Source organism: Schistocerca gregaria, chromosome 1, assembly GCF_023897955.1.
Source record: "Schistocerca gregaria isolate iqSchGreg1 chromosome 1, iqSchGreg1.2, whole genome shotgun sequence".
Taxonomy (NCBI): Eukaryota; Metazoa; Arthropoda; class Insecta; order Orthoptera; family Acrididae; genus Schistocerca; species Schistocerca gregaria.
In genome coordinates, this window is record NC_064920.1 from 609,651,956 (window position 1) to 609,677,186 (window position 25,231).

The 25,231-nt window shown below is 44.8% G+C and overlaps 1 protein-coding gene across 3 annotated transcripts in view; it reads right to left on the minus strand.

Moving 5' to 3' along the window:
- LOC126358824 (DE-cadherin) overlaps positions 1 to 25,231 on the minus strand; it is a 564,715-nt gene that overhangs the window by 226,406 nt on the left and 313,078 nt on the right. The window contains exon 3 of one of the 3 annotated variants that reach the window (XM_050007584.1): positions 44 to 76. The exons of the other annotated variants lie outside the window; for them this stretch is intronic. Coding sequence (XP_049863541.1) covers positions 44 to 50 — 7 coding nt within the window. The 5' untranslated portion in view covers positions 51 to 76. The remainder of the gene's footprint in view (positions 1 to 43; positions 77 to 25,231) is intronic. 3 annotated transcript variants of the gene reach the window in all.

Here is a 25,231-nt window from a genome sequence, read left to right on the forward strand (position 1 = left end):
GATAACGTAACCTGAATATATAATTAATGGAAAGATATCTCACTTCTCATGTAGACATCTTGGGCGCGAAAATTACCTGAAACAAAAAGAGAAAGCATAATTACAAACTGCAGTGAAATTTTTACACGTGATTAGACATAGTTGAACATTACAAAGGTTAGCGACACTTTACTGTCGTAAGTTATAAGGCTATATGCAACTTACTACACCTTAATTTTTACTCCCGATTACGGTAACTTGATTTCTGAGGAGTTGCACGCCTACAGAATAGCCGGCGAAGGTTTCTGAATGCAGTTTCCAATTTAGTTAAAGTGAGTCACCACGTCCTTCACTACCAAGTTATTGCACTGGCCTCAGTACGTATGAATTACGAGCTAGAGGAACTCGTTCAACAGCAACACTAATTAAATAAATTTCTGCCGACTGCAAATTTTGTTGGACGAACCAAAGTTTCAAACATGGAACGTAAACTGATTTAATTTTTTCAGTTTAAATTAAAATACTATAAGGTCAATTTTGAATGGCCGGCCGCTGTGGGCGAGCGGTTCTAGGCGCTTCAGTCCGGAACCACGCTGCTGCTACGGCCGTAGGTTCGAATCTTACCTCGGGCATGGATGTGTTGTGTTTTCCTTAGGTTGGTTAGGTTTAAGTAGTTCTAAGTCTTGGGGACTGAATACCTCAGATACCAAGTCCCATAGTGCTTGGATCCGTTTGAACCATTTCAATTTTGTTTGTAGTTGATTCCAAGTAATTTAAAGATTTTCTGAAGACAAATGCTTTATGATACAAACAAACACTCAGAAAGTTCAGCACTTTTAGGCCCAACTAATCAATACATTCCATTTCAAAAGGTGTAAAAATTCATTTTCGAAGGATTACACAGAGTTTGTTATTGCGTGTTTGGGTCTGTGCGCAGATTGTGTTAGACTGTTTCAGCTTCATAAAGTTGTAGGCAGTAATCATCAAAGCTACCAGCTGATTTTTTTTCAAAATGTCTGATATATCGTTAGAAATAACTTGCTCGGCGGGGAAGAATCACGCACGTAACTCTACCTTTCGTATCACTACAATAACCAGTTGCCTCCGTAACGTGTTTTATTTTACTTTTTTACTATTTACATTTAGTCTGTTACCATTATAAAAGGGTAGTACCTCATGCCTTATATTTTATGCAGTTGCATTTCCAAATGCGTTCCTATCCTGGTCTGTAACATCTTGTCTAGCAGCATATTTCCACAAGATGTGATCCGGGTTGCCAATTGCTCCACATTCACAAGTGTCTGTGCGGTGCGCTGTCGTATTTTTAGTGTATACCTCCTTTGGTCCTCCTTTGGTCGCAAAGAAGTCTGTTGTTCTTGTTCATTCTTCTGTGTTAGGAATGAACTGGTAGGTTCTTCTCTCTGTTTCTGCCCTGTCACAGAATTCTTGCCTACCTTTGTTTACTTATTCGATACGGTTTTTGGGCCCAGTTATCTCCTTATCATATTCGCGCTTTTTGAGCCGGAATTCGGCACCTCTCTTCCTTACTGCTAGGTCTAGAAGTAGCAGCGCCTCAGATCAACAGCAGCGCCTCAGTCGGCGTTGTTCTACGTGATCCTGTGAGGCGCAGAAGTACACTCTGTGCTCGCCGTAGAGCCTCTGCTGTCCCTACCTTAACTGCTCCGTCCGCCGAAACGCTCGAGCATCCGTAATCTACACCACTGGCCATTAAAATTGCTACACCAAGAAGAAATGCAGATGATAAACGGGTATTCATTGGACAAATATACTAGATCTGACATGTGGTTACATTTTCACGCAATTTGGGTGCATAGATAATGGGACATCAGTACACAGAACAACCACCTCTGGCCGTAATAACGGTCTTGATACGCCTGGGCATTGAGTCAAACAGAGCTTGGGTGGCGTGTACAGGTATAGCTGCCCATGCAGTTTCAACACGATACCACAGTTCATCAAGAGTAGTGACTGGCGTATTGTGACCAGCCAGCTGCTCGGCCACCATTGAGCAGACGTTTTCAATTGGTGAGAGATCTGGAGAATGTGCTAGCAAGGGCAGCAGTCGAACATTTTCTGTATCCAGAAAGGTCCGTACAGTACCTGCAACAAAAGGTTGTGCATTATCCTGCTGAAATGGAGGGTTTCACAGGGATCGAATGAAGGGCAGAGCCACGGGTCGTAACACATCTGAAATGTAACGTCCACTGTTTAAAGTGCCGTTAATGCGAAGAAGTGACCCAAACGTGTAACCAATGGCACCCCATACCATCACACCGGGTCATACGCCAGTGTGGCGATCACGAATACACGCTTCCAATGTGAGTTCACCGCGATGTAACCAGACACGGATGCTATCATCATGATGCTGTAAACAGAACCTGGATTTATCCGAAAAATGACGTTTTGCCATTCGTGCATCTAGGGTCGTCGCAGTCGCTCCTGTCTGTGATGCAGCGTCAATGGTAACCGCAACCATGGTCTTCAAGCCGATAGTCCATGCTGCTGCAAACGACGTCGAATTGTTCCTGCAGATGTTTATTGTCTTGCAAACGTCCCCATCTGATGACTCGGCGATCGAGACGTGGCTACACGATCCGTTACAGCCATGCGGATAAGATGCCTATCATCTCGACTGCTAGTGATACGAGGCCGTTGGAATCCAACACGGCGTTCCGTATTACCCTCCTGAACCCACCGATTCCATATTCTGCTAACAGTCATTGGATCTCGACCAACCCGAGCAGCAATGTCGCGATACGATAAACCGTAATCGCCATAGGCTACAATCCGACCTTTATCAAAGTCGGAAACGTGATGGTACGCATTTCTCCTCCTTAAACGAGGCATCACAACGTTTCACCAGGCAACGCTGGTGAACTGCTGTTTGTGTATGAGAAATCGGTTGGAAACTTTCCTCATGTCCGCAAGTTGTAGGTGTCGCCACTGGCGCCAACCTTGTGTGAATGCTCTGAAAAGCTAATCATTTGCATATCACAGCACCTTCTTCCTGTCGGTTAAATTTCGCGTCTGTAGCACGTCATCTACGTAGTGTAGCAATTTTAATGGCCAGTAGTGTACAATAGGATAAAGATCGTGTTGTGATACGTCCTTATTGAACTTAGTGGCAGCTGAAAACTTCTTTGGTCAATTGTTACGACTTTATTTAGGATTTTAACGCCTTTCTAGCACACGGTTTCCGCATGTGCATAAGTAGTTTTGCTTTTCGTCTATGTTAATTCCAAGGTACCCACATACGTCGTCTTTGGTCAATTGTTACGACTTTATTTAGGATTTTAACGCCTTTCTAGCACACGCTTTCCGCATGTGCATAAAAAGTTTTGCTTTTCGTCTATGTTAATTCCAAGGTACCCACATACGTCTTATATTCTCTGACACCGACATACCAATGGAGCAATAAAACTGGCTTCACTCGGCGCGTCCCTGTTGAACGTGCACGGGAGCAGGTGTGGGAGCCGCGCCGATGCGATGCTCAAGGATGTCCGCCGCGCCGGCGCTAATGCCTCCCTGGCACGGCACGGCACGGCGCACCACAGCACGTGTTGCTTACGTAAGCCTGAACTTCCTCCTTCTCCTCCTACTGCTCTGCACAACAAACGCCGGGACAGTGTGCTAAGCCCGTAACACGTTCACTGGGATACACACGTCCACTTTTTTTTCTTTTTTTTTAACGCGTAACGCTGTTTGACACACTATACCGGTACAAATTCTACTCTCTAGTGGCGATTCGCAGTGAGCATCGCCGATCGTGGAGAAACTCCACAATGCGTTTCAAATGGAACGAAACATAAGCGTCAAGGTTCCTACTCGTCATCTGTGAACATGTTATGTTAGACTTTTATACTCTGTAGGCCTACTTCCCATAGAAGTGTTCTGAAATATTTGTATGCGAAAAACCATCTAGATTTTGAAATACCAATACCTGAACAAACAAAAGAACTACCCAGTACGTAAATAAAATCACAAATAGCTAAATGACAATAAGACAGCAAGCTTTACAAAGGAGTGAAAATCGAAAGTTTACTCTGTAAACAATCCTTAAAATCTTTTACGTTGTTTATCAATTAGTACGATAACCAGATGCAAAGGATAAAATCCGAGGTGCAGTGTAATTGTTTGGAAATGTTGCTTAGACCGCACTTTTCCAATTCTTTCAGTTCCCAGCAGCTTGGAATCTTCATCATGCCATCACAAGACTATACGTTATGAATTTGGTTCGATTAGCATTTCGAATAAGTTAACGCCGACAGTTATGTAACTGTAATTCCACAGTTTAGTACCGCGCTAAACGGCGAGAGGCTATATCACCGTTCCATCTAATATGAACACATTTGACGCTGACATTGCGATTCATTGACATCCAACGTTAACTGTTCTTTACACTTGCTGTGGAGTGAAATAATGGTAAATTTAACACGCTCCAGTTCGAAAACATGAAATAATCAACTGCAATTTCCGAAGATCAATGTCACTGGATGCGCGTGGAACGGTCCATCGTTTCTGATGTGCGTACTTTTCTCTAATCCTGAGGTGGGTGTGTGTGTGTGTGTGTGTGTGTGTGTGTGTTTTACAGGAGGGACACGTATTATCAAAGTATACCCGAATACCTGTACACGTGTGTTTTAATTACTTCTTGCTATTGTTGGTCTTGTTCTGTACCTATTTCGACTCCTTAATCGGCCTTCCCTTATCCGGACCAAGATACAAGATAACTCGGTGAAGAGAGACTCTCGTAATCAGTGAATTTTTTGCCAATTACCCAACGTTATAATTAATGCTTGAACCCGCTGTAGGGAGGAGATGTAAACCAGCAGTAAACAATACTGTACATGATTCGCAAATTTACGTGTGTACGTTAGCACCCAGCGCTGTTAGCTCATCAGCTATTGCTTACAAATGTAGCAGAGTAACAGCATGTTGTTATCGCCCTTTCGGAGAGATGACGTGGTCGAAGAATCGGTTGTTCCTTCGGCACAAAAATTGTTCAGCTCTCCAAACACGAGCTGCTTGACAATTCTCACCAGTTTCCTGCCGTGTCCTAGCCGTTTGCGAGAACGGCCCGTGGCCTCTGTCTGTGAGAAGAAAGCGAATCACGGAACGGGCAAATGGGCCTAGAAGGACTAATTGATTGTGGGCCGTAAGGAATAGGAGACGCGGGCCACTTGCCGCCTGTGTACAGATTCTGCGTCTAGGTGGCTACTAACGTTTCCGTTAAATTCAGTAATATCGCTGTTTCGTGAAGTATCGACCTATTGTCTTCCTTGCTAGGTACTAGGGAAGCCTCCTACGACTGACAATTCATTCAGCCTTAATGACCCTGTAAGATAAAGCCATTTCAATGACGAACACACAATTTCCTTGCAGGGTTTTCGGAGCAGCGTACATCAATCCGTGCTTCATAACTAACCCCCTTAGCGACAGACGGCTTTTACGGAGGACAACTTGAAATATGACGCCGCCTGGCAGTGAGCCAGTGCCGGCCGACTTGGCAGTGATCGCGGGTAATGCCTGCTGGGCCATTAGCAGGGATTCGGGCCGGTGCATTAGGCAGCTGCCGACCTTGCGACCCCACGACGGGGGCAGAGCCGACACCGCAGCCATTGTGCCCACGCAGGGGCGCTTCACACCGAGGGGACCTCTCACTCTATCGAAATCCCATTTTCGTGAGGACTGTATGGTCAGTCTGTAAACTGAATAGCGGGCAGCGCTTGTAGTGGGGGACCTAGCCTGCCCACAAGAATGCAGCAACAGCATGGCGATGAATCAATTTTCTCGGTCCGTTTCGGGAGCTGAGCTATCAATGTGGCTGATTGCTCGCCAAAGGGGCCCCTGTTTGATTCCCGGTCGTATCGCAGGTCTTGTGCACTCAGGAACTGGGTGTTGAGCTGATTTTACATTGTATCGTCGTAATTCACACAGCACTTTTGAGAAGGCTGCATAGGACTGTACCAGACGCCAATACGTCTTAAACAATCAATACCCAGTCTAGTAGTGCAGCGCAATGTGCAGTGATTGACGTGTAATCTGTTTTCGTGGTGTTTACCCAAGTTATATCAATTTTTTGTGTTCAGTATAATGTTAACGCATTTACTGGAAAATAGAGGCTCCCAGAGAATGGTTACAGACATCGTCGCCATCGTTTTAAAACGTGCATTGGGAAATGATGGGTGTATCCGTGTATAACAGTCTATAGCTGCTTCTTATGATGCAGCTTTGAAGATTGGGGATTCGGTTGCTCTCTTCAGTTTACATACTATACTCCCATTACCACAGAAACACCGTTTCTCGCCGGTGTTTTATTGTGTATCGACTGCAACACTGCTGTTATGCGGGTATTTTGTAAGCGCGCGCGAGTGCGTGTATGTATGTATGTATGTGTGGAGCGGTGTTCCAAGTTCAGTTCAGAATGCGCTCTCTCTCTCTCTCTCTCTCTCTCTCTCTCTCTCTCTCTCTCTCTCTCTCTGTGTGTGTGTGTGTGTGTGTGTGTGTGTGTGTGTGTGTGTGTGTGTGTAATCTTCGCAGCCAAATCGGCGATGTACTAATTTAAGATACCTACTTCTCTACATGAAAAGTTGATTGAATGGTGGGGGCAATACGTAGGAGTGTAGGGCAGTATCAAGCGACGAACCAACCAATGGCTTCTTGATACTGTATCTTCCAGTCGTTTGTGATTGGCTGTTTGACAGTTTTTTTGCGGGCAACGTAACGCGACAATCTGAGGTATTATGTTAACAAGAGAGAGCGATAGTTCCCCCGCGTAAGAAATTTACAGAAGCAGAATGAGTGCCTCAATGCAGATCATATAACCCAGTGCTGATAACTGTCACGGGAGATAAGACCTAGAACTTCTGGTTTGGGACACGCAAGCCGAAGCTGTACAAAGCTCTCAGCCATTAGAAGTCTTCCTCTTTTTGCCGTGCGTTATCCACCTTTACTAGGTTGCTGAATAGTTAAAAGTTCCATCTCCAAGGTTTGTGTCCTATCTATCCGTACCTACAACAGGTAGTCTGCTGTGAGGTAGCGGGTACTATTCCATCCAATAAATGTTAAAACAAACCAGTAAAGAATCCAAAGGACCCTGCGAATGTTTGACCAAAGAGATACGAGAAATTAATGCTAGGTGAATTTCAACGATTCTTCCACCAGATTCATGGCGAGATATTGTGTTCTGATATACAATTCGTTACATACAAGACACGAAATGATGATGTACAATACATTTCCTTAGCGAAAATTTGCTCTCGCGTCCTGTTTCAAAAGACATAGTGACCTACTATACTTGATGCAAAACAGAAATAGCCCTTACCTCTTACATTTCTACCGTACAGGGCCGATGCAACAACAAATGCCATATGTTACAGCCCAATGATTGTAAAATAATAGAAAGTTGTTTTCAAATCTCCAGCGTCTTGAGTTTTATGTTTCAAATACCGTTTACTTTTCTGTTCGGTGCAAAATAAAAATGAAACTTTCTATGATGTGAACACATGAACAGTGGGTGACAGGCGCTACTACCCCACAGAACATTTGTCGAGACAATTCGTCCAAGTAGTGTGGAATCGAACTTACGAATCATATCCTAAGTCATTTGACCAAATACACCAGACCCCTTGCGCTGACAAGCAACATTAGCTGCCTACGCGGTCGATCGCCGTTCCACTACACAAATTGTTCGCCTCACCAGCTGCCGGCCAAATCAGCATTCATGATTCCGGCGTTCAGCACGACTGATGACTCCGCTCTTCTGCAAAGTATCACCATCGCCAGGTACGGTAAGTGAACCACGAGATGCCTCACAGTCTCACTGAAATCCAGTGTCAAGATTAACAGCGACAGCAAATGATAAAAATGACGCCATTAATTGTCGAGACGGTCTGCAGCAGGGTGCTGTTAACAGCTTGGCTGAACATTTTGGAGCACATCATATCCGTAAATCGGCCGGAAACACTTCTGAAAGCATGTACTATTCAGGTTGATTTCAAGCGAAAATAAGGGAGGAAGCTAACATCTTGCACACGACCATTGATAAACATTCGCTTTTCCTATTCCAACCAAGAATGGGAAGAACTGTTGGTAAACCTCCGCAGAAGCACGAAGTTCTCTCACTATCTCGTCGTGTCTTCTGCGGGATGTATAGGGTATTGGACAATGATTCATCCTGTATCACATTCGTAAGACGCTTTCTGCAACATGAATCAAAACAGAAACTAGATGCAAGTTTTAACTTATGCAAGAAAGGTGAAAGTTTTCCTTAGCACCAGATGTTGGTAGGGCTCGCTGGGTCGTTCACTGGCACATAATAAACTAACAAAAATCCTTTTTTAATAGGACGCAACGCCACTACATTGGCAACGGCATGTAAGAACTTATTTTAACGAAGAGCTGTCCCAACAGTACACTATCCGTGAGCTGTGCAGGAATCTCGCATTGCAGCATTACCACAAAGGTCGCCTGGTTTCTGTGAAACACTTTCAGTGAACCTTCCGTCCCAGCTGCTTTTGGTGCACAGCGGTGCCGCATACCAACATTTGTGAACGTGAGAAAACTTGTGCGCAAAAGTGGGGGATGAGTTTGCCCATCGTCTGTGACTGGGCTCTGTGCATCCGATAGGGGGCAGATTGGAACGTTTGTGGAAGGCACATGAAAACTGTGACCCTAAATGATACTGTAAAAAGTGATAGTTGTGCATTCGCGTATACGAAATACGCTTCTACTACGGATGTTTCTTTTGAAACTGGAAACTTCAGTCGGGTTCCCGGGTTCGATTCCCGGCGGGGTCAGGGATTTTCTCTGTCTCGTGATGACTGGGTGTTGTGCGATGTCCTTAGGTTAGTTAGGTTTGAGTAGTTCTAAGTTCTAGGGGACTGATGACCATAAATGTTAAGTACCATAGTGCTCAGAGCCATTTTTTGGAAACTTCAGTCCTAAACGTAAATTAAAATTTTCCTCGTGTTTCTACTTCATTAATGCAGAAAATATAGTTTGCGAAATAGGAAAAATGTTTTTCAACAGCATGCATTTGGGAGGAGCTCCACTCGGGGGCGAGCTATCTCGGAATTTTGAAAGTAAGGTTCACAATAAGGTTCTCTTCTGTAACGTCTGCAACTGCAGTCTCATGAGCATGTCTACTTTCGAATCCGTACGCAACAAAAGGCGCCCATTTTCCTTGAAACTTTTGCATACACATCTTCATATGTCAATCCTACCTGCTGAGGGTCACAGAATCATGGACAATACGAAGTAAGTCAGGTACGTCACTTCTTGTGAATGCGCCATCTCGCGCATGTTAGTACAAGATCTTAAACCAACACGCCACCTGACTCAGTGTTCACTGCGTAGCCCAGACCAGACGGCTTCGCAATGCTTGCAATAGAGGACATAATGATGCGACGCACGAACTGCACACGCGGCACTGACCAATCAGGCCAACAGCTGTGACGTGACGTCAGAGAAATCACGCGGGTGTTAAAGAGACGTACCACTCGCTGTCTGCACACGCTGTGCCGTACGCAAAGTACTGCACTATGTAGCCGGAATAAACCAACTCTTGTGACTGGCAAATTGCAGTAGCAGCGGGGCAGTGTTACCGACGTGCAATCAGCCACGCCTGACAAGGATCTGTACGTGCTACGAAACGGGCGAGACAACAAATACACCGAGATGGCAAAAGTCATGGGATAGCGATATGTACATATAGCGGTAGTATCGCATACAGAAGGTATAAAATGACAGTGCACTCACGGGGCTTTCATTTTTACTCAGGTGATTCAAGGGAAAAACGTTTCCGACGTCAACATGCCGCGTAACGGGTATTAACAGACTTTGAAGACGGAATGGTAGTTGGAGCGAGATCCATGGGACATTCCATTATGTAAAGCTTAAGGGAATTCAATATTTCGAGATACATAGTGTCAAGAGTGTGCTGAGAATACCACATTTTAGGCATTACCTCCCACCATTGCCGACGGTCTTTACCTAACGACCGAAAGCACCGGCGAATGAGTACAGTTTCAGTGCTAACAGACAAGCAACACTGCCTGAAATGACCGCAGAAATCAATGTGTAACGTATGACGAACGTACCCGTAGAACATGGCGGCGAACTGGACGTTAAAGGGCTATGGCAGCAGATGACCGACGAAAGTGGCTTTTTTAACAGTACATCACAGCAGCGCCTCTCCTGGACTTTTGACAGTATCGGTTGGATCCTAGACGACTGGAAAACCGTGGCCTGGTCACACGAGCCCGGATTTCAATCGGTGAGAGCTGATGGTAGGGTTCGAGTATGGTGCAGACTGCACGAAACCATGGACCCAAGTTATCAACAAGGCACTGTGCAAGCTGGTGGTGGCTCCATAATGGTGTGGGCTGTGTTTACATCGAATGCACTGGGTCCAGAGGATCATTCATAGGCATTGGTTACGTTAGGCTACTTGCAGACCATCTGCGGCCATTCATGGACTTCATGTTTCCAAATAAGGATGGAATTTTCAAGGATGAGAATGTGCCATATCACTAGGCCACAATTGTTCGCGACTGGTTTGAAGAACATCCTGGACAATTTGAGCGAATGATTGGACACCCAGATCTCCCGACATGAACCTCATCAAACATTTATGGGACACAATCGTCAGGTCAGTTCATACGCCGGCAACACTTTCGCAATTACGGACGTCTATAGGGGCAGCATGGCTCAATGTTTCCGTGGAGGCGTTCCAACGACTTACCGTGTCCGTGCCACTACGTCTGGCAACAGGGGTCCGACACGATATTACGGGGCGCCCGAAAAGAACTATAGTTGGTTAGTCGCTGGCCCCTACCACTCGACTCGCCACAGCGTCTAACACAGCGGGTAGTTTTAATCTGAATACCGCAGGCTCAGCTAGATGCTGGGCGGACAGACGATGCTGTTAATGGAGCCTCCCAACCCACTCAGTCCTCCGTCCGACAATCGTGATAGTGCTAAAAGTTCTGGATCAGTCCAGGTTCCTTAAGCAAGGCCACATCTAATCCCCATCTTATCCTGGAACACATTAACAAAGAAATAAAACTGAATTATATTATAGTACACTGCGGTGTTGAAGCAGACAGATTTACTTTTGTTGACTCTTCAGGTGCAGAAACATGACTGAGGCGGTAGTGATGGCTGCTGTGGAAGGAAATCTTGTTGTGATATTTAATGAGGGGAAGTTGACATGAGGTGGTGCTTAATGAAATCAGGGACACTATCTACAGTACTTCAACCTCCAAAGGTTATGCCTGTTGACAAAGAGGTCTTTTTCTGTAATACGGCACGCTGCTGCTGAAGGTATCTGACAAGTATCTGGTTTAATCTCCCATTTTTCTACTTTTATGCCGGCCTCTTGGTGGCCGAGAGGTTCTAGGCGCTTCAGTCTGGAACCGCGCGACCGCTACGGCCGCAGGTTCGAATCCTGCCTCGGGCATGGACCTGTGTGAAGTCCTTAGGTTAGTTAGGTTTAAGTAGTTCTGAGTTCTAGGGGACTGATGACCTGAGATGCTAAGTCCCATAGCGTCCAGAGCCTAATGAAAGCTGTTACCAGCAACTTTCTTCTTCAAGTTTCTTTTCCCATTCTTTCATGACTATCTAGAACTTCACTGAACAACAAAGGCGATAACTCATCACCTTGTCCAACCCCAGTTTTTAATCTCTAATGGTTTTGAAATTATTATTATTATTATTATTATTATTATTATTATTATTATTATAAACGCACAAAATGACATCACTATGCTGAGTTTCGTACTTAGAGTCTGACACTTCCAAGCGTCTAGGGCAGCATTGACTGAAGGGCGGGCAATTCGAGCATATCCCAGTGAAGTGGCTTTTTTTAGTTGCCAGATGGATATTGTTTGCAATGGCAAACGTTTTCAAGTTCCCAGTAAGATCTTTTTGCCACTGTTCACAGTGTGCCCACAACCACTGGGACCAATTTGATGGTTTAACGCCAAGGTCGCTGTATTTCGAATGTCAAGTCCCTGTATCTGGCAAGTGCTGTAAGTTGATTATTGTCAATTCTATCAGATGGGATAACAGCACCTACAGTAATTGAAAAGGTTTTCGACAACTTTTTATGGCTTCTGGTCCACCAGTTCCTTGCAACTTGCGGGCAGTAATTTTGGCGTAAGTTCCAGTGAAACATTCGTATGAAAGCTTCACGTCTGTACTTGTAAGCTCCCTGAGAGATCCTTCTGCAACAGCCCCTACTTCTTGCAGTGTTATCGTTTATCTATTTTGCCTTCAATCTTTTTCCAGCTTCTCCATCAATACTTTACTGCACAGACTGCCAGTCCGACATTCACTATCCCTCACATTTGCCAATGCAGTTCTCTTCTTCCACCGTCTGCCTCACTTGGAAAAGTCTTTGCCGCCTACTTTGCTGATCTGGTAGAGTCTGCCGAAGTGACTACATAGGTTGTTTCGTAATGATATAATATTACCAGTAGCACGTCACTACACTGTAATGAAGGTAAAAACTTTGGTTTTAACCGAGTTCAATTAAGAATTAAAACGCATTTTTATTTTATTGTTAAAAAGCAGTTGGGGACCAGGAAACGACCTTTTCGGTGCAGCAGACTACGGAAAATGCTTAATCGCGTACGCGTTTTTCCTACACGATAACACACCCGGCGAAGCGAGTCCACACAGGTATAAAATGTGGCCCGAAGCAGTAGCTAACATCAGCAAGCTGTGCAGAATGAAACCAAGTCGAGTATTTAAATTTTGAAAGTACCTTGCAGCTGCGAATAATGAATGCACGTCCGGAGATGGCAAAGATTTCGCTAGAATGGCGCTGCTCCTGGAGTAACACGGAACAGAATGCAGCAACAGCGGCGACTCTCTCAAATTCTCGCAGCCCTTTTGCTACTTTTAAAGCTGGACTGCGGGACATAAAATGTGTAGAGCACGATAAAAGTTCTGAAGCCACAATTTATCAAGCGCCCGATTCCCATCACTGAGAGAGCTCCGACAATCGGCTGATACGCGCTGTAAAAGAGGCCTACAGTCGTTTTACTAGCTATTACGACGGCATCAGGAGCTTTTAGACGTCTATTAAACACAAAAGGTTTTCTCCCGGCTAGGCGCTCGCTTCGCTTCAGTAAAGATGAAATGGATATAAGCAGCTACAAAAAAACTTCTGATAAATGAGTGGCAAGAGGAAATGAAAGACATCTAGAATAAATGAGACTCTCTTAAGCAGAGAAATAGGATGTGACAGTTTTTTCGTTTGGCTTAACACTACTAAATTTTTCCAAACTGGTCGCCATTGTATTCTATAATGGACCCTTTTTTCTTTCCTGGTCCGGGAACATCGTCAGTCCGAAAACAAAGCGCCTTTTCTTAAAATTAGAGACGAGGACACAAAAAGTTTCTACATTTCAAGAGTATACACAGAACTACAGTTATAACAGGTGCCAACTGAGGACTAAAGTGTACCAATTATGAATTCTCACCTGTGTTGCAATGCCAACGAAATAGAAGAGCATCGCAAGGAGTACGGCGCTATTCGTTAATTTTGTACAACGGGATAGAATATAACACAGTGTAGCAATTAGATGAGACTACTTACAGTGTGTACGCGTGATTTCGGAGAAAATACAGTGGGCCTTAATTCATTGAAACCACGAGATTTATTTACCTGAACGGTAAAGGAGAGTTCGTTACAGAATTTTCTTCAAATTAGTACACGAACGCCATTTGTAAGGCAGAGAGTGCCTAAGTGATTACTGTATTTTCTGACACGCCCAGAAGCTCTTAATACGCCTACGGTGAACTGCAGCATCGGCTGCAAGAGTTGCTGAAAATTATTCCTGGTGATAAAATAATGCCAACCTTGACCATGAAGCGCCACACGTTCATACGTGGGCTATAAAACTGAACTCAATTGTGGTACGAAGCTTCTCGTTGATCCGAATTATCTAACTGTGCCTACACTGTCACAGAAACGAAATGCTGCTCTTGTCCGGGATGACTATTTGGAAAAGTAATATTTGGAATAAATTTTCTTTTATTTTTCACACTACCGGTTTCGGATATTGCCCATTCGAGTATGTCTCTAGCAACAGATGTGCCTATGTTCCTAGAGAGACGGTTGAGACGGTTAATGCCCGAAACCGGCAGTGTGGAAAATAAAACAGAAATTATGATTTGTTGCCACGTCAGACTTTTATGGCATCGCAAGCATCTGATGATGTATTGTAGGCAGTGTGGTACTCAATTGAGTTGGCCGAATTATGTTATGGAGATGTCAGTGAATTTCCATATGCGCACTAGAGATTATGTTTACGGTAGATGGTGGATGACCGCTCATTTCTATTTTTGCTGTCCAAGTCAAGTGGTCTTTTCCGTGTACAGTAACAACAGCTTCTGCCGTGACAGCGGCGACACGCTGAAGCGTGCGCTTGATGCTGACAGGGACAAATAAGCGAAATCACCCAAACCGCCTAACGAAATCAATATCGCTACATGTTCTTCCATCACACACATCGAAATCATCTCTGGTAGTATACGGAAGTTCCATAACGTCTGCATAACATAATTCGGCCAGCTACGTAAAGCACCACCGGCCTACAGGTAACTACTGAGAATGAAGAGAGAGGAAGTCGTCAAAAGCTTGAGACTGCGTACAAATGTGATTGGCAGGAACAACATGTGGCGATTATGTATCATTTTCGCCCCAGAAAACTACGTTCTTGAGCTCAATTTGAGCTACGCGCCCTAGTAACTGCCTCGAATCGCGGGCTTGTCAAAAATCTAACCACCCTCTCATTACCTATCCACAACGAACATGTCAATGTCCATACGGAATGCTACCCCCCCCCCCCCTCCCACCCCCTTTCAATGGCATGTAGATGCCAGACGCTGTGCACTTCCATCACTGTCATAAAAAGAAAAACCGAAAAACCCTGACAAGTTTGTCCTTAGTACACGTCGACTAAAATTACGAAAATTTATACTGGCACAGCGCATATTTTTCCTTCCGTCTATTTTCGTGCGCCGAGAGCGCCTTATATCGTAAGCGAGATAAGCAAAGCCGCCCGGGCCATTTCCATCGCTGCTTCTTATCGGGCGCTTTCCTCGCCGGCGAAATTACATATCAAACCCAACTGCTTCCTGCTCTACACGCCGCTAGGAGCACCGGTATGAATATTTAATGCGCCGCCCGGTTATTGGCATATTGATCAGTTAATTTATGCCTCCCTGCGCTGGCTGCCTGGTCGCGAGCTGCTGAGAAACTGTTATTGAAATCCCTTTCGGGTGAGTCGCGGGCCGGGCATAAAAGCTGCCGTCCTGCAAGCACGCAGTCCTGCAAACACGACGGCCGTCGCACAGCCGCTGCGCTGCACCTCTGACGCCAACCAGCACCAAGCACATGAGCTTCGCAGCCAAGTAGAAACGCTACTCAAAATGTGAAGCCGGAGACATACTGTACAACGAACTCTTTAGCGTAATAAAAGATTTTGAAACGACGGTAACTGGTAGAGGGAGAATAGGACACACAGTTGCTGGCATAGAGGGGCTGATTTAGAGACTGAACTATGAACTCATCACTCCTCCGTTTCCTAAATCAGGCAAAGAGAAATATCTCTATCATTCAACGGCTAACACGGGGCTTATTCCTGGTTATTTACCTGCTCCTAGGGACAACAAAAATTTTTGATTTTGGACATTTCACGTAATTATTATTGACCGAATTTACAAATTTAAAGCGTCATTAAGAGATATAATACTGTGTTAAAGATTAAACGAAGTAAGTCAAGTGTGATATCCTGGAGCAAGTTAATTCATGGTGAGCAAATATCCGGACTTTATTCATCCGTTGTTTGAGAATGAGAGCACTTCGTAATACCCAATAAACTTCCAACTTTTGCGAAACTTTTTCTCGCAATACCGCCAGCAAAACGATGAAAAGGAAAAAGTTTATCACTGATTACAGTTTCGCTGTTCTTACATTACACCGATTTAATTCTCACACAACTGTAAGGGATCCGTGATCCCACAAGCATAGATGCTGGTATCCGACGCCAAGGTCGATAGTAGACAAAGGTCGATTGTCGAGTGCTGCAAGAGGCAGAGAGACTAGTGTCGAGTGAGGAGAAGTACTGGAGACCGTCGACTGAGCGGTGGTGCTGGAGAGACTGGCAAGAATGGTGGTCGAGTGAGTTGTAAACGGAAAATTCGCCGGAGTATGACGAGTGAGTGCGTCCCCCTAATCGTCGTGGGGTTGACCCTCACTAATACCGATTCGCGAGTGATATGAAACAGAGAGTGGCAAGTGCCGAATTACGTGTTCCGCGTCAACCGCGTCGGCCAGCAACAACCGGGGATTGCAGTGAGGATTGTTGTCAATGTTAACCATCAGCATTGCGTGTGACGAAGTACTCAAAATCAGCAATCAATAAAAAGATATAACCGCAATCAGACGTGTAAGGCGAAGGTAGCTACTGCCTCAGCATTTGTGTGTTCGCAGAAAATACAATACAGTTTGTACATCGCACACTTTCAATCATTCCATTATTCTGTCTCAGAACAGCCGCACTCGGTTGAAATACCCCCGAAACCAGCAGAAAAACCGATAGCCTTACTTCCATTAAGCACACGGTCATATAATAATTAACTGTGTGGCGGCTTCGGCAAATAACTCAAAACCCAATAAAGGAATTTAAACGGGGGTGTTTCACAACACAATTCGCAACACGTCTGACACACAGTAACCATACAAACCACTGAATTTATTTGCACAATTATATCATTGTGCGACACGCAGATTGAGAAATATGACGTTTTGAGAAATATGACATTCTACACGCAGGAACTCTTTTAAGGTATCGGAAAAGCAGCTATACTGGTAGCGAGAGAAAACACAAACTTTTAAAAAATTATAGCTCTGTCACTTTTTCAAAGTATGCCACTATTCTTATCGTCAGGATAGGACCGTGATTGCTAAAATAGGTTTTTTTTCTTTTCTAACACAGTCGATTATGTTTACAAAAGACTTGCTTCTACCGTCTTGCACAAGTGTGACAACCTTTATTGGATTTATATGCATTGTCGTCTGTATTTCATTCCAAACTACCCAAAAGTTTTCTTGTGTAGCCTGCCAAACTTCAGGAAGAGGGAAATTTACGGAGCTATGACTGGAAGCTGCGATTGCGTTCATTCTCCAAACAGATCTAAACACATACTCTCAGTTAGTTCCCACTGCAAACATTACAGGTAAATTAAACCTGCTCTTCGGTATCGAAAACGTCGATGCGTTAAAAAGGCGTAAGAAGTACAGAACTGTTTCAGGGGCGCCACACCAAGACTCTTCGCGGTATGATGGAGAAGCAAGATGGCGCTGCTACAAACCCGTCTTGTGAAGCGAACTGAATCCATCAACTGCCGAGAACTCTTGACTTTAATGCTTGTGCTTCACTGGCGCTTCTGATGAAGAACGTTAATTACTCTTAACTTTATCCCAACTTCGTGTTGGGCTCGCTCCACGTCACTGGGAGGACCGGTTCTCTGAGTACAGAGTTGCTGGCATCTCGCGAGGAAGCAGTACAAATGAAGCCAGGCGGCGGGATGTACTGCTCAGATGCAAGACCTTCTGGTGAGTAACGATGCCTAACGCCTTGAGACCGAAGCGTTATCAATGACCTATTTACATGCGGGTCGCCGTTGCACGATAAGACCGAAAGATTTAATTTTTGCGAATAGAAAAAGGAGAGCTATTAATACAAAGGCTGACGAAACAGTGCAACTACAGCCTTTAGTAGGTTGCAACGGCCAACTTCAAATTGTTTACTTAGGTATGCTGCTTCATTTATCCTAGTTGCTTTACGAAATAAGACCACCTGGTTAAAAAAAACTGTGCGCGAATCACGACGCGAAACCGATCATTATCTTTGGCGCGCAACATTCTACCACCGCTGCCATCAAAACACGTCTGTCGGTGGTGCTCCTCTCATTTTCTAGGCAGTATTCGCATATAGTTACGTGTCAAAATGTCGTTTTTATGTGAATCGAGATCGCAGCATATTCTTATGATTTTTTTAACAGCGAAAAACTTTTAATGTGGCATTCTTAGGCAACGGGACATGTCTTTATAAACCGGCATCAGCCGGCCGATGTGGCCGAGCGGTTCTAGGCGCTTCAGTCTGGAACCCCGCGACCGCTACGGTCGCAGGTTCGAATCCTGCCTCGGGCATGGATGTGTGTGATGTCCTTAGGTTGGTTAGGTTTAAGTAGTTCTAAGTTCTAAGGGACTGATGACCTCACATTTAAAGTCCCATAGTGCTCAGAGCCATTTGAACCATTTGCTACTGTGACAAACATGCATCACCGTACTGAACCTTCATTCGTCGATTAATTTCAATAGGTTTCACACATTCACTACGCAAAAACCAAATAACAGAATGCTCTTCTTCCCTGGTGCAAGTCGCAAGTCAGGCGGCCATCTTCACACTGAAACTGTGACGGCATGTGTGCATCTGCACTATGCTGCCACCTACAGGCCATTCTGCACGCTGTTTGTAGCATGCTTATCAACTTACAAGACAGCGGAGCGAAATTTAGATTTGTTATTACAAATTTAAGATTTTCATTTGACTCACCCTCGTAAGTATGCAGACTGAAGCGACGAATGGAACTTTGCACCAAGACGGGGATTCGAACCCAAGTCTCCTGCTCACTATGCAAGTGCGCTAACAACTACGTCACTCCGGTACAGTGGCTTTGCACGGCTGTATGGACCGCCATAGCACGCCTCTCTCCTCAATCAAAGTTCCCATTCATGCCTCAGCCCCCTTGGCACCTCCTCGTAACTCTAACGGCATTGCAGAGGCTGTCCTACTGTATTACAACAGTACGTTCGAAGCTACACAGTTGGAGCTTGTACTTCATCTCTAACAACATTGTGTCGACCGGGTAATTCTTATCCTTTGACCTACATATCACCAACGAAAACTTTAATAAAGTGAAAGAAATTGCGTTGCAACGCAAGTTCACCTATCACTGTTTATCGGTAACGATTAAAGTTTTGGGCTGGATACTCTAGTGTATTTTATATCCAGTTTAATTTAGGTACTAGAAATTCCTCTTTGCTGGGTCGTTGACGGTCATATGTTTCTAGGGTGCTGATTCCCTCCTGGGGAAGAGATGCCGGTTTATAAAAATGGTTCTGAGCACAATGGGACTTAACATCTGAGGTCATCGGTCCCCTAGAACCTAAGGACATCACATAATCCATGACCGAGGCAGGATTCGAACCTGCGACCGTAGCGGTGGCGCGGTTCTAGACTGTAGCGCCCAGAACAGCTCGGCCACTCCGGCGGGCCACAGACATTTTGAGTGTATTCCTCATCCACCATACATACCAGACGTTGCCCGAAGTGATTTCCATAAGAGTGGTTGTGCGGACTACTAAAAGAATTTTTTCTAAAGGTATTTATTTACTTTGTAAACGCTGGAGGACTTGCATTGAGCGTGGGGGAGATTATGTTGAAAAGTGATAAAGCTTTGTACCACTTCTGCACAATAAATAATATTTAAAAAATATTTAAGGTTTTCGTTTGACTCACCCTCGTACATAATTAATTATCGATGCTTCTCTTTAACAATGGACTGTCTCAACAGGCTTTGTCTCCTTTAGCGGCAAGCTATGGTCACGTTTATAAAAGTTGGAGGGATGTACCTGGAAACGCAGACCCAAAACTCTACCTGCTCCTGAAGTGGTCACGTTCACGTGCCGTCACTTTTCGACACAAGTCAACTGCGCGTCCTTATTCGGTGAAGTTAACTATGCGCGGAGAAACAACTTAAAGTTGGCACTCTAACATTTTCCTTCCAATTCGCAGGGACTTAGGTGTGCTATTGATGAAAATGGCCACAACTGACAAACTGCCTTGAGTACATCTACTCCAAATCAGACACAATGATTGACGGTTGAAACATAATATCCATATCGTCGCAAGGTCTTTACGTTTTCAGTTAATACTTTTTCTTACCGACTTCCGTTTTCTCTGCTGACCAGTGGAAGCGTTTAAACTCGTAACAGTGTTCCTGGAGCCATTCTGTAGAAATGCTGGACGTGCGGTGTCGCACTGTCCTGCTAGCATTGCGAAGGTCCGTCGGGATCCACAAAGGACGTGAATGGATGCAGATGATCAGGCAGGATGCTTACTTACGTGTCACCTGCCAGAGTCTTATCTAGACGTATCAGGGTCCCACAGCACTAACTGCACACGCCCCACACCATACCAGAGCTTCAACCAGTTTGAACAGTCCACTGCTGACATGCTGGGTCCATGGATTCATGAGACTGTCTCCATACGCGTACACTTTCATCTGGTCGATACAATCTGAAACGAGACTTGTCCGACCAGGCAACATGTTTCCGGTCATCAACAGTCCAATGGTGCTGACGGGTCCAGGCGAGGCTTAAAGCTTTGGGTCGTGCAGTCATCAAGGGTACACGAGTGGGCCTTCCGCTCCGAAAGGCCATATCCATGATGGTTCGTACGCTGAGACTTGATGAGGCAGGTTTGAAAATCTCCTATTCATCGCTACCTCCGTGATGCTGTGCCCCATCGCTCGTGCGCCGACTGTTAACACCACGTCTAAACTCAGTTAAATCTTGATAACCTGCCACTGTAGCAGCAGTAACCGGTCTAACAACTGCGGTAGACATTTCACACAGCACAGTACTCTGAGAAAGTGATTAAATATACTACTGCTACCAACATTTCAAACAAACATTACGAAGTAGGAAAAAACACGTGCGCCAAGTCCACCTGTTTGCTGATGTAATGCTGAGCCTGGTCTTACGCAGTTGGGTAAACAGTAAATCTCATGGCGCGCAATCGTTACCCACCTAAATTAATTACGTAAACGCCGTATTTTTCTAAGCGATTATTAGATCTATATGAATACGGCTCTTAAGAATCAAGACAGATAATTTAAGGTATTTTATAACACACAAAAATAAATTTGTCATTAACAAGGGCGACTATAGCAACCGGTGAATGTATTCCACATTCGGGAGGTGCTGACCGAGAACGAGATGTTTCCTCACAAAATTAAATGTGTCACCCTTCGCGCCGAATTTTGAAGGCAGTCCACGGCGGGAAGACTCGCGGACGTACGAGAGAAGCATGACAAATTTCAGGCGGGCGGTGATTGCAGGCGCTTGTCCGTGCTTAGCGACAGACAATCGACACAATTTGGCGCGCGGGTCACATATTGGCCGCTGGGGTCCAGAGGAACGCGGCCCACCCCACAATGCACCGCGCGGATCGACGCATGACGTGCGGCCGCGACCTCGCTCTCCATCCGTCTCGCCGGCGGGGCATCTGTTCCGAGGACGCAGTGATTTATCGCCACTGTGGCGCGCGCGAAGAATGCGTACGTCACGCAAATGGCGAGAACAAATCGCATCCGAATAAAAGAAGGTGGGCCAGTGACGTACGTCGTGTTTACACTAGCGACCGCCCGCACCACCGCCGCCACAAATTAAACTGCGCAGTGGGGGGAACGTAACGCGACCGGGCAGTACGCAGTGGGAAACTGACGCGTTGAGATAGGTTTCGCGGTGCACAGTAACTGGGCGTTTTATTCCCATGTGTTTACATTTAACGCGTTCGCATCTAAAGGTATAAACAACGCCAGAACTACGCTGCAGTTTTACACATGTGTTGTAAGTGGGTCAACGTTTCGACGGAAATATCACTTAGCCCAGAGAAATCGGAGGGTCGTTCTACATCTATTTTCCAGTCAACGAAAGAAAATTAGGGGAAAAATTCGTGTAGTCGCGAATGTTTGTCCCGTGGTAGGAGGGAGCGATATGACCAACGTACTAAAAATCCTGACCGTGGGGTGTGAGGTGTGGGTGGGGGCAAAGAATGGAAAGTTTTCAGTTATTCTTGGATAACTCTAAAACCGAGGATTTTGCGAAAATGTTTCCCGGTACAAAATTAAATTACTGCACATTAAATTTCCTACAAAAAAGGAGGTTCAGTTTCTATAGGAGAAATAGTATACATGCTGTACATAATTGTTAAAAATGTTTTTTCAGTACGACATCATTCTTGTTAACTGATAAACGAAGTGGGTTACGAACAAATATTGAGTGTGTGTAACATGTAAGTTCAGTAGAACATTTTCTGTAGGTGTGACCGGTTCGACGGGAGGGACGTGTTTGTAGGCCGTGCCCTCTCTCCTTCATAGGTCTACGAACCGAAGAGCGATCACGAGAGTCCCCATTACGTCACAAAAAGCAACTAAACGGGTGTGTCACAAAAATGACCTTTCCGCAGCTCACCTTACCAAACACTGGCGACGCAGAGATCAGACCTGCCCGGTGATGTTCGTTTTCCACGGAATATAGGTGTGAATTACCAACAACAATGGCACAGGTCCGAAAGTTTTCTGTCACCGAAAACTTCTCAGTCTCTATTCAGTGGTCCACCACGTATTCGTCAACGCCTCCAATTTGAAACCTTATTTGGAAGCGAAGTATAACGCCACAGGTAGCTCCGTTCAGAGACGACGTTTGGAAGCTCTGAGTCTTCCCCCTCCATACGGAATTTAATTCACGCGGGATATTTATAGACACGTCGGGGTGGTTCTTACCTTACTGAACCTCCAGTGTACTTTATTGCTGTAAGCTGATGAGTATGCTTCATTGTACTACTATAAGCGAACGGCACATGAATTTACACAAAACCAATTATATCCTCGATAAGCTCCGAGATCCTTACACTGACAGTGTAGTACACGGAACGTCTGCTGTTAATATCTAAAGCAATGAAACAATATTAGCTTCGTGGAAAGAACTTATTACTTCCAGCTCTTGCAGAGTAGGCAACACCAATTCAGCTAACATCCAGTTTTTTAATGTAAGCATTAGGCAACACCAATTCAGCTAACAGCCAGTTTTTTAATGTAAACATTAATATAAACAGATGTGAATATCCGCCAATGTTTAAACTGCTTACGTTGACTAATGTAAAGTGAGCGAACATTTGAATCATTTTGGAAGTGCGTCTATGACACTGCGAGACCTTAGGCTGTGTAACAAAGTACAAGCAATAAATTAAACTTAGATCTCTCTCGTGTTACCGTTCTCGACGGCGTGGAATCAACCTCAGTGAATGAACACCCTCCAAAGTAAGTTAACACATGAGACGGGAGACCGTACGTGCACACCACTACGGTTACGTCGACTTTTCTCTCTGTACATCTACACATGTTACTCAATTAAAGCCCTCCGCTGCGTTTCTCTCTCTCTGTATGTGAAGGATTATCTCGGAACTGCTATAGGGATGTTCACTAATACACACACTCATTCACGAGGAAGGTTTCTGTATATAATTTATGGCCGCTGAGCCTGCCAAGTAGTGGCAGGTCTCTAACTGATCTGAAATCTCTCACCAGTTTCGGATCGGCTAAGCTGTTCAATTGGAAGAAGCCCGCACAGTCTCAGCTGCAGTAGAGACTTTCTAACAGGTGTTCTTTGTGCGCTTCTTACTGACTCTACTCTGTACTTAATTATCAACACAAATAATTTATTCTGTGCAAGCGGTGTACCATCGCTCGTAAATACACAAAGAACATATTTTTATGTAATACAATGAGCTGTTAATATTTTATTTGCTATCAGTTTCCATCTGTATTCATTGCGCTGTTTCTAACATTTCCGTTACGCCAGAATGGAAGTATATATGCCGCTATTCCAGAAAGGTTATTTACACAAATGCACAAATTAAGGGAAACGTGAACAGTTTGTTTAAATTAAAAAGAAAACTTTTACGCATTACCAGTTTCCCAACAGTGGACATTCGTGTCGTCTCGTGAAAGAAGGTCAAAGCGGAAAGAGTCGATGCGAGCAATTCGTCTTTGGGGAAGGCGCTGTACAGTGAAGCGAAGCAGTTCTTTCAAATGCATGAGGTTGGTCCTTGTCGACTGCAGCTCGCAGAACTCTGTGCCAGGCCACAGTAAGAAAGATTGTGGCTGTGAATTCCGTAGTAAGCACAACGCAGCTCATTTTGCATTCTGGAACAACGCACACCCATTTCTCTGTTCACCCCTCTATCCCTCAGCTAAGAGAAAACACACACACACACACACACACACACACACACACACACACACACACACACATCCGAATCTATCACACTACGTCTTTTACTGCTTTGCTACGCAACAATTAGTTTGAAAGAAACCACCTGTCATACTGGACTATATCTTAAAGTGTCAGGATCTAAACCAGCATTATATATACTCATGTTTTATTTTTACTTTGTTCTGAAGGGGTCGGGGGCGACAGACGTGACCAATCTGCAATCATTTTCCTAGAGCCAAACTGCCATACTTTACGTCAGTTGAGCTGTGACGGGACACGCCATTAACAGCAGCAGGACCATCTACTGTGAGCTAAACCGTTCTCTTCTTACGTTACACTAATAGTTTACCTTCCAATAAACACTCTAAGATGGTACATTTTCTGGCGTTCGTGCGCAATCGCGAGAACAACTCAAATAAGTGTAAAATCATGCAATTGTAAGTTTCAAACACACTTTGCCAGAAATATGAGTACGAGACCTCCAGAATTCACCTCATAACCCGAAATGTTTCAGTACTGAAATTCGACGATAAGGTAAGCTTTAGCACACAGTTCGCTTATGCCCCGCGGATGCTTGGAGGCACTCTTTGAATTAAGTATTACAAAGTTCGGAAGGTTGACTGTCATCTTCATAGTAGGTTGAGGGTGCCGAAGGGTCCAAATTTAGAGAGGGAAGGTGTACTTATCACAATGACAATGACCTGAGACGCTGCTTAGTCGGATGGTAAATCGATGTTATTTCATCTGTGATCTTCACACTGCAAGTAGTTAAATAACTGTGCAAACAGCGTGGATCGGTGCTATACCGATCGCAGAGTGATAAAGTAGGTCATAATAACGGCAAGAAGATTGCTTTTTTAACATGTAGTGCTAAATTGTAGTTTCAATGCGTTTTGCCGCAGCAATACAAACGAACAATACATATATGTGTGGTGCCTGCTCTGTCAGACATCCTAGACAGAACAGGATACCCCGATAACACCACCCCCCCCCACACACCCACCCACACACACACACACACACACACACACACACACACACACAACCACACCCACACCCACACGAGGGAGAGAGAGAGAGAGAGAGAGA